Consider the following 11,378-nt stretch of genomic DNA (forward strand, 5'->3'; position numbering starts at 1 on the left):
AAGAATGCACAATATAAAATTGTGTAAATCTACTTAGAGGAGGAGGCAGTAAGTTTACTGAGGAGGAATGGAAATCAATAAAATAGTGCAGAAGTTAATCAGAAAAGAGAGTAGCGCTGGCGGTGCATTGTGCAGTAATTATGCATCCCCCCACTGCACTTTCCTCCACAGCAGACATTTGTGCACCACAGATATGCTGAAGTACTGGCGCGCAAAATCATAATTCACGACTTACACAGAGCTGCACTTTCCTGTGGCCTAGAATGAACAAAGTTAAAATGATGACACCTGCTGATGCGTGTCAGGTGCACACTCAGGTCCACATCCTGCTCTCAGCTGCAGTGAAAGAAGTTGCAGCACCTGAAGTGACAACATCAAAAGCTGAAGCAAGCAGCGCGTTCACATCACCACCATCCAAACAGAGAAGAAAAAGTGCTTTTGTAGAGTGGGAGAACACAGTGGATGAGTCAGTGATGATGAGGTCACACTGTACGTCACTCAAAAGCAAGGCCGATGAACAAGATTTGCTAGGATCCTGGAAACTAAACTCGCATACATGTATGTACACAAAACTGGCCAAATTGGAGAGATCTGTGCTCTGCATCCCAGCAACAGCGCAGCAGTAGCAGCAGCAGCTGCGGCAGTAGCAGCTGCGGCAGTAGCAGCTGCAGCAGTGAGTTTGTAGTGCAGCCGCCACACAGACCAGTGGAGGACTGCTCTCAAACCTGCTACAGAGGATGCAATATTGTTCTTGATAACATGTAATTCCATGTAAGTAGAACCAAAAAAGTTCATACTCAATAATCCAGGTAATCCATGTAAGTAAACACAAAAACTTCTTGACAGATTTTTACATATATTTATAATTTTGTATTTAGGCAACTGGGGTCTAATTCCAGCTTTTTTTTTTTCCAGGTTCATAGCTGAAGAAATGAGGCTGTGGCTGATTATACGACTGCCTACGACCGGTGCAAACTGAGCCAGCTTTATATGTTCGCTTTTTATATTGTTCATGTTTGTGCAATAATACATGTTTTTATCAATTTTAATGTTCTTTATCAATCCTGTTATTGGATGGAGGGCTGAAAGAAAAGCCGGAAACTAATTAGTTTCCGGCTTTTCTTTCGGCCGGCCGGTCAGCTGGTTTTGGTTGTCAGCAGCAAACTGGTTGATCCACTACGAGAGGGTGTTATTTATAAGACTGAGCTGAATACAGCTCCTCAGACTGAAGAAGTTTTTTGGATGAAAGATGAAAGGTTTCTACTTTTTTTTGTTTGTTTGTTTTCTTTTTTGAATGTCTAGAGGACCAGACTTAACTTTTTTAGAGCAACTGAAAGAGTAGAAAAGCTGAAACTTGCTGAAATAAACTGAAAGCTGCTGAAGCAGAGCAAAATGTGAACAGAGCAGTAAAAGGTTATAAACAGATCTAAAGATTTGAAGGATGCAAAATTAGCTCAATTAATTTTGTAGTGAACTAGGCCTCCGACCTCAACCTGTCCAATCTCCATCCAGTGGTCGCCTCTTCAGTTCAATCGAGGGAACCCCTCTACATGCTGATCAATCAACACCTCCAATCGTTGTAGATTTACCGTGGTGGATTATATGACTTTTTCCAATGGATTACAGACTTTGTTTCCAAGGGGTTAAAGCATTGCTGCAATGGAATTACCAACAACATTATGGAATTACCAACAACATTGTGGAATTACCTAAATCATTGTGGGATTACCTTCTTTGACTTTTGTTTTCCGCTTGCTAGATCAAGGACATTCGGAGGCGTAAGTTCATGTTGGAAATCATCCCCATGGACAGGCGATGATTTCCAAAGGGGGGACTGTAGTGAACTAGGCCTCCGACCTCAACCTGTCTCTGAAGACCTTCAGGGGACAGGAACTGTTATTTCATTGATCTGAATCCAGAAATACAAATTATCTCATCAAGAGACTATTTAATTGTATCCTGAATTAATCAATTGAAAGAACACTCTTCCTTTTTACATTATCATTAATTTTTTAAGATATCTTGATAATCCAAAGTGTGTTTAGTTCATACCAATTCTAAATGTTGAAGTGAACCACTCATTTAAATCAACTGTGAAACAGTATTAATGATTTTTAAACCTCATTAAACTTAGAAATCAAGTTAAATGGCTATTTACAAAGTAATTGTGCATTTTGATCTTCTGTCTGAATGAGTGGATTTGATGTTGGTCAGAAGTCAGAGATGTCCGTCAGAAGTCAGAAAGCAAGTTATGAGAATGAAGTGCCTTGTTTTAAAACTCTCAGACAGTAAATAAGAAGCTGGCACCTGCAAAGTTTCTCACTTCTTCAAAATATTTTCTCATCTGTACTAACCGTTCCTAAACATTCCTGCTGTCTTTTGACTCCTAGTGACCCTCTTGACATCACTAGAACCACCCCCATGCTGGTTGTTTCAACCAATCAGGACGTACCAAGTGACAGGAAGTGAGTACTCTTTAAAAAGTCAACACTTCCTGGGACTATTCAGTCTTCTTTCAGTCTTCCTTGAGTCTTTGAAGTCTTTCAGTCTTTCAGTCTTCCTCTATGAAGTCTTCCCAGAAGTCTTCCACTTCTGAGTGGAATTTCTGACTGGAGTCTTACTGAGAGTTCCTAAGGAACTTTCAGATTTAATCAATAGCTGATGGATTTGACCGTGAGACAAGGGTCCGTCCATCCCAGCGGAGTCACAGCGCCTCGCTGTGAACTCACCCAGGCGTAACGCCCTACAACTTCGAAGGAAGCTTGTTCTGTTGAACGGAGTATATCGTCACGACTTCGGACGATGACTTGCCACCCTGACTGGAGACGCTGAAAGGTAGCGTGCAAAGGGACCTCTATACTGGAGCTGATCCATCCACTGCAAAGGTAAAGAGACGTCACGAGTTGTCACGCACTAATTGGACCGGGGTTGAGCTGGTGTTGAAAGAAGAGTGCTAATTCTGGTCAACAAACATACATCTTCCTTCATCCATCTTAAACTTCTCTATGTCTTCTCTTTAACTTTTCTATTTGCCAGTAACCTAGATGCCTTCAGAGGTGAATCAGCCTCGATCAGTAATGTTCTGTTGTCTTGTTAGTAAAGCGTGCCAAGTTTTTATTAATCAGAAACAGATCAGCAAATCAATGTGTACATGTTTTGATGTTAAATTTTGATTCTGTTAAATAAATGACCGCATTTATTCTGATGGGTCAAAGATAAAATGGCGTCTCATGTCACTGATTAAACAATCCACTCACAGTTATCTCGGTCACATGGCATAAATTTAACTCGAAAAAGAAAATAATCCGTTGTAATTAACAATTAATATTCTTTGTGCTTGAACTAGCTTTAAGAATAATTAATTAGTAGTGTGTCTACAGCAAGGCTGTCCTGACATTACTACAATTTCCTATGAGGAAAAAGGGCAGAAAAGGCTAAATATTTCAAAAAACTAAAGCTGCACCAATACCAAAAGTTTTGGTAAAGGGATTGTCCTGAAAGAGCTGAACGTTTTGATATACGATTTGATGAAATAGCTTGCAAACTGTGGGACAAGAATCGCACCGAAAAATGTATGGAAGAAAAATGGATCACAATAGAGTGAATGCTTCATAAGTATTCATACAATAAGGACAAAGCAAAGAACAAGCCAGTTCAACTATGGGCACTGCACTAGTCATTCTGTAAAAACTTAATGATGTTGTGCTTGTCTGTATTTGAACTCTTGCATGCAAATAAAGCCGGTTGACTCTTCACTTCTCTGTGAGTCTATAGACTTGGAGTGTGACTCTTCATTATCTTTTTTCCTACAGTATCACCGTGTTGGACTGGGTTTTGCTGGCAAAGAACACCACACAAAATGTATGCGGTTTTAGTCTTTATCAGTGGGTGTTTGGACAGAATCCCAATCTGCCTTCTGTGTTGACTGACAAGCCACCAGCTTTAGAAGGCACCACAAAAAGTGAGTGGGTGGCAAAACATCTCTCCTCTGCATGCATCAAGAAAGGCATTGACAGAAGCAGAATGCTCCAAAAGATACAAAGAGCATTATGTAAACAAGTCTGTCACACAGATGACAATTGTGAAATGGATGACAAGGTATACTACAAAAGAGTGGACTGCCATGAGTGAAAAGGACCTGGAGTTATCGGTCAAGATGGAGCAGTGGAGTTTGTCAGACATGGGGGAACTTGCGCTAGACTGCCTCAGACTAAGAAAAGTTCATGCTGAGAGTAAGGATCAACATAATGCAAAAGTTGATGCAGAAAGTGACTTAAGTGTTTCAAGACAGGAAACCGTCTCTGACACAGATACGTGGCGAACATGGAAACTGCGCATGTGGAAAAAACGCTGAAATTCAGCATGAAACATCACAAGACTCAGATGTCAGTGTAAGCCACAATAGACAGGAGCAAGAAAATAACATCCATCCATCCATTATTGTTACCCGCTTCTTATTTTTTGGGTCACGGGGGTCACTGGTGCCCATATCCAGCACTCTCTGTGCAAGAGGCACTCCCTGGACAGGTCTCCAGTCCATCACAGAGACAAACAACCATTCAGTCTCTGTCTCACACCTCGGAACAATTTAGAGTTATCAATTAGTCTAACATGCATGTTTTGGTCTGTGGGAGAAACTGGAGTAGTGCACCCAGGGAAAACCCACATATGCACTGAGAGAACATGCAAACTCCACCCCGAAGGACCCCCCGGCCAGGATTTGAACCGGCGACCTTCTCGCTGAGAGGCAGCAACTCTACCAACTGAGCCACCATACTGCCAAGAAAATAATGTGTCTTAAAACCAAACAGGTTTTGAAATACAAAGACATTAGTACTGGAGTTGGACACATTGGGCATGCACGCAAAACCACAGGTAAATATAAAAATTGGTACAATCTGGGGGCAGTTGGTAGAGCTGCTGACTCTCAGTGAGCAGATTGCTACAGTTCAAATCCCGGTCGGGGACCTTTCTGGGTGGAGTTTGCATGTTCTCTCCGTGCATGCGTGGGTTTTCTCCTGGTACTCCGGTTTCCTCCCACAGAATAAAAACATGCATGTTAGTCTGATTGGTAACTCTAAATTGTCTCTAGGTGTGAGTGAGAGTGTGAACGGTTGTCTCGTTTGTCTCCGTGTGTCCCTGTGATGGACTTGAGGCCTGTCCAGGGTGTCCCCCACCTCTTGCACAGTGATGACTGGACATGGGCACCAGTGACCCCCGTGATCCGAAAAGGAATAAGCAGGTAAAGATGATGGATGGATGGATGGTTACAATCTGGAATGCACTGAGCCCAACAACATAGCAGGCAGCACAAAATCAGTAGATACAACACAGTCGAAAGAACTGGAGATAGAACCGACTGTTACTGATGATAATATTGCAGATGTCAGAGAAGATGTATGCATGCTCAATAATCCAGGTAGAAAAAGCCAAAAAAGTTAAATCTGGTCCTCTGGACATTCAACAGCAAACTGGTTGATCCACTCTGAGAAGGTGCTATTTAAGAGACTGAGATGAATTCAGCACCTCAGACTGAGGAAGTCTTTAGGATGAGAGACAAAACGTATCTACATTTTTTTGCTTTGCTTTGTTTTTTGTATTTTTGAATGTCCAGAGGACCAGAATGAACTTTTTTGGATCAGAGAAAATGTGTTTATGACAGGTGATTATCATTTAACCAAGCTAAACAAAAGGAGATTAAGAGATGGAGAGATAACGATGTGTTTGTAGAAGTATAAGTGGGGCAAAAATGCATCTCTACCAGATGGATATGTACTCAGCTAATGGATCAGAGCCAAAAGCACGCTTAGAGGTTTTGAAGAGTTCAAAATGTCAGACTTGCAAAAAGTCAAGTCAAGTCAAGTCATCTTTATTTGTAGAGCACAATTTAAAACAGATAAACTGTTATCAAAGTGCTTACTAGTGAAAAGATTCACCAACATGTGCTTCAGAGTCCCCACAGCTAATTGTGGCAATCATCTGTCAGAGAAAATGGTCACTTCATTCCATGGATATCAAATCAGCATTTTTTACAAGAAAAAGAACGTCATGTTATTTACATTTGGACCCTCCAGAAGTTGGTTGTGAAGATACGTTATGGAAACTCAAAACGTGTACGTATGGTCTCACAGGTGCATCGCTGTACTGGTTCAACAGGGTTAAGGAGATTAATCAGGCAGCAGGGGGTAAATGTCTAAAGTTGATCCTGCTGTTTTAGATCAGGCCAACAATGTGAGGAATACTTGTATGTCATGTAGCCAATTTTATATGGGGTGGGGGACAAGTTTTTGTTTTGAACGTTTTTTGAATTCATCATGTCCTGGATGACTGAAAATCTTCACCAGCAGGTGGGGGACAAGGTTTCTCCTCAGCTGTAACTCAACAACTCAGATCTGCTTTTCAAGTTGGTCGCAAAGAGCAAGACAGCTTCTGCTTTGTAGGAACAGATTGTGTGACTGTTGACAAAAGCATACGGTGCAGAAAAACTACAGTCAACACCTGCAACCCATACACCTGGATCCTACAACCATCACATCAGCGTGAAGAAGACGAAGGAGATGGTTGTGGATTTCAGACGGAACAAACACAACTACCCCCCCCCCCCCCCGCCCGCAAACACAGGAGGATCTGTGGTGAAAGTGATCTCCAGCCACAAGTACTTGGGTGTGCACCTGAATGACAATATATATACCTGATTATCTACATATTGTACTTTAACCAGTATTAGTACGCTGTGGTAATATGTGTCTGTACTCCTGATGCATGCTCAATAATCCAGGTAGAAAAATCTACCTTCTACCTGGATTATTGAGCATGCATCAGGACCAGATTTAACTTTTTTAGATGTGTCTGTACTGTTTTACCACGTTCAGACAAACACACACACACAAACATAAACTATCATTATCAGCCGCTGACAAAGGCAAAGTTGGGCCATAGAGAACAAAGAAACAAAGAAAGGACGGTCATCGTCTTACTTGTACAGCAGACTTCCTCTGTCTCTGGGGTTCATCTTACCCCACGCTCCGTTATCAAAAGCTTCTTTGGCAGCAGCCACAGCCCGGTCCACATCTCCCACTGAGGCGTATGACACCTTACAGATGACCTTGGTGAAAAAAAAAATGTTTTAAATATGTCAAACATGAATGTATGGTCCCAAGGGGCAGCAAGCTACATTCAGGGGTCAGCCATACATCACTGATTTTTCTAACTATACATTTTTTTTTATTTTTATAATTGTTCCATTATTGTGTTCCACACATAAATGGAGTTTTGTGAGCCTCTAAATGATATTTCTTTTCCAAAATGAGTTCAAGTATAAGAAAACTTCAGTCACCACCCTCATGTTTTATGGTGTAAACACCCTGACATTTAGAAATGGTGCAGTGTTGGCAAAGATGTTTTTTAGAAATGTCAAATACAAAAGTTGCTTTGAAAAAAATGCTAGAGTCGACAAGATCTACAGTGGTGCTTGAAAGTTTGTGAACCTTTATTATTTTCTATATTTTTATATAAATTTGACCTAAAACATCATCAGGTTTTCACACAAGTCCTAAAAGTAGATTTAAAGAATGCAGTTAAACAAATGAGACTAAAATATTATACTTGGTAATTTATTTATTAATGAAAATGATCCAATATTATTGATGAAAATGATCCAATATTACATATTTGTCAGTGTAAAAAGTAGGGATGGGGCAGATCCGATCCAGTATCGGTATCGGCTTCCGATACCAGCATAATTTATGTATCGGATTTTTCCGATCCTCCTGCCGATATTTCCGATCAAAATGCATGTTGGCTTCAAACTATGGACTGGATTTCCTGAATGTGTCTGCTGAAGCCAGAGTAATAAGACCTGCCTCACATTCAGGAAATCCAGTTCATAGTTTGCAGCCAGCTACAACGTGAAGACCGAGTTAGCAGCACTGTGACTAACAGCTAACCAAATTTTCATCTAAACATGTCCGCTGTGTGGAAGTATTTAACACTAGAAATACCATAAAGCAATGCAGCAACATGCAATGTCTGCAGAGCCATAGCGCCATGTAATGAACATATATCTGTCAGATATTATACATAATTTAAACAGATTCTTTCATTTTTCTGGACTGAGTGCTATCGTGCATTGAATGATTAAATGTGGACGGAAACGTGTTTTAATTTCTGACTCACCATCAACAGTGAGCCGTTTAATTAAAAACGATTTAAAACAACATCACACATTTACAATAATTGGCAGATTGATTTCAACAACAGCTTAATTAACTTGCTTTACAAGGAGAACCATACGGCCATGGTATCACTTGCAGCTTTACAACAGACATTTCTGAAAATATCTGGATTAATTACTGGCAGATAGAAGAGTTTTAAAGATGGGAAAATGAAGTTTAAATGGAGAGAGATTTGGATAAGTCCTCTTTCAACAGCAGGTGCTGGTGTAAGCTTATTTATACCAGCAGGAGTCTATGACAACTTCCTGTGGATCGTTCTGTTGATATCCGGTTGTTAGCCGCTTAGCTTAAAATTAGCATCAACAAAACTCGGTCAAATCAACATTTCTGAACGGATTTAAAGCTAAAACGTGGCGTTGTTTCAACAAGCACGACTTTTTTGCATGAAACATGAGTTTTTGGTACATGTAATATGCCACATGTAGTGATTTTAAGCACAGTGGAGGCTTCGGTTGAACCGAGACTCATTTCCGGGGTCACGTGACTGAATCAACCAATGGTCAGAGACAACAGCGGGGGTGGGTTTTACAACCTGACATCAGAGGAAGTGACGACAGACACGTCACTCATCTCTCAGCGAATCAGAGCTACCCAAACAGCGGTTTTCGACCAATGACGCATCGTCATTCTAGCTAGCATGTTAGCATTTAGCCTGAACATTTCGGTCAACTTTCGTCCATTAACTTCTCAAAATGTACAATTTTCTGTTCCAAATGTGACGAACAAACTCTTAACTGTGTTCTGAGACGGCGCTCAGCTTTTTAAAACGTCTCTCCATCCATTTAAAACAACTCGTTCGAACTTATCAGAACCGAGCGAGCGGACCGGGTCTGAGCCGAACCCCCTGTCTGTTTAAACAGAATCCACGTTTCTCACAGCTTATTAGCTCTGTCACATAACAGATGTACAAATTTCAGCTTTTAAATGAACACACTGACTTTACTTTCAGCTCTAAAAACACCACAACTGAAAACTTTCTCTGAACACCACAGCTGCAAAACGCTGCGTTTCACACAGCAATCTGCACTCTTAAGCTAATTTCAGTTAAGATCAGATATGCCAACATGATAAATTCAACTGTTACACATCCATTCATGATACCGTACGGGTCCACCAGTATGTAATGAACTATATCTGTCAGATATTATTCATAATTTAAACGGATTCTTTCATTTTTCTGGACTGAGTACTATCGTGCATTGAATGATTAAATGTGGACGGAAACGTGTTTTAATTTCTGACTCACCATCAACAGTGAGCCGTTTAATTAAAAACGATTTAAAACAACATCACACATTTACAATAATTGGTAGATTGATTTCAACAACAGCTTAATTAACTTGCTTTACAATGAGAACCATACGGCCATGGTATCACTTGCAGCTTTACAACAGACATTTCTGAAAATATCTGGATTAATTACTGGCAGATAGAAGAGTTTTAAAGATGGGAAAATGAAGTTTAAATGGAGAGAGATAGGTGAGGGAATGTGTCTGTTATAACCAGAAACGACACGCTCCTTTGGACCCAGCTTAACCCACGGTACACTTCGCAGTTGAAGATCGACTTTTTACCTTTCTGAAGATATTTCAGTTCCGGCGTAAAGTTCCACTTCAAGCCACCTTTCAGCGTCTCCGTAAGAATAGCAAAAACCTCAGGAGTCGTGAGATCATTTCGTTCAACAGCAGCTCACCTCCCAGGTGGACTCACATGAGCTGTGAGCTCGTCAGAGGTTCCACTCAGATATGGAAGATTCCATAATCCCCACGAGACTCGGAACTTTGTTCTGCGTTCTGAACTGCTTGGAACTAGGAAGTGTTGACCCTTTTAAAGAGGTCACTTCCGGTTCCTCTGAGAACTTCCTGATTGGTTGAAACGAACCAACAGGGGTGTGATTTTTAGTGACGCAAGAGGTCACTAGAAGTCAGAAAAACAGTGAGTTGTTTTAAGAACAGACAGAAAGATGTTTTGAAGAAATGAGACTTTTTGGAGCCAGTCTTCTCCTATCTATCTGAAAAAGTTAAACATGACATTTCTTTCCAGTAAACATGTTTTTGACCGAAACTTGACTTCTGACTCACATCACGACTTGCTCATTTCAGACAGAAGATAAAAAAAAATGCATAATTACTCTTGTAACAAACATTAGCTTGATTTCTACTTTGAATGAGGATTAAAAATCATTTATACTGTTTCACAGTTGATTTAAAATGAGTAGTTCACTTCAACATTTAAAATGGTTTGAACTAAACACACTTTTGATTATCAAGATATTGTAAAATAGTACTGATAATAAAAAAGAGAGTGTTCTTTCAATTGATCAGTGCAGGACACACTTAAAAAGTCTCTGGATGAACTTAATTTTGTGTTTCTGGACTCAAATCAATGAAATAATAGTTCTTGTCCCAGGAAGGCCCTCAGGGCCAGATTTTGACCTGAGGCTTAGTTCACTACAGTCACATTAAATCACGTTAAAGTTAGTTTTACGTTGGACATTCGAGCTCCGTGGCTTCAGCTGGGTGCTGCTCTTTGCTCAACCCGGGGCGGCCAACTCGATCCCGGTCAGCCGCGTCCAATCTGCCCCGCTCAGTCTGCTCGTCTCTGAGGAGGGACAGACTTGAGCGCGGCTGCCCCAAATCAGGCTGCTTGCTTTGGATTGAACAAGAAGAAGACATCGCTGAAACCACGGAGCTCAAATGTTTACAGAGAAGTTGCTAAACGTCATCATAATTAATGACCAACCACTATCAGTTGTAGAAAATGAAGGATTTCACAGTTTGATACTTGCAGTCAAGATATAGTTTAACCCTCCAGGAGATATTTATCAGTACAACAGCAGCCCATCATAAAAAACATGTGATTTGAAAATTATATATATTAAAAACAAAAACAGCTACATTATAAGTGATGTAAAATACTAAAAACGGGAACATGTCTGTTGGTTTATGTCATGAACGTAGCAGATGTTTGAAGCCATTTAACATTTAATTTATTTCATTTATTTATTTTATTATTTTTTTTTTTTCCTCTGATGGCCTCCCTTCTCCCCTTACAGCCATCCTCTCCACACCATTATTATGAAATATTTATTATAGTGACTATCTAGTGTAGGTTTTTTTTTTTTTTTTTTTAATAGGATAGAAA

At 40.3% G+C, this 11,378-nt stretch overlaps 1 protein-coding gene across 1 annotated transcript in view; it reads right to left on the bottom strand.

Moving 5' to 3' along the window:
- Positions 1-6,973: 6,973 nt before the first annotated feature.
- LOC119428572 (cytosolic 10-formyltetrahydrofolate dehydrogenase) overlaps positions 6,974-11,378 on the bottom strand; it is an 8,219-nt gene continuing 3,814 nt past the window's right edge. The window contains exon 4 of the mRNA XM_037696254.1: positions 6,974-7,105. Coding sequence (XP_037552182.1) covers positions 6,974-7,105 — 132 coding nt within the window. The remainder of the gene's footprint in view (positions 7,106-11,378) is intronic.

The sequence above is a fragment of the Nematolebias whitei genome, chromosome 22 (assembly GCF_014905685.2).
Source record: "Nematolebias whitei isolate Nwh7 chromosome 22, NemWhi1, whole genome shotgun sequence".
Lineage (NCBI taxonomy): Eukaryota > Metazoa > Chordata > Actinopteri > Cyprinodontiformes > Rivulidae > Nematolebias > Nematolebias whitei.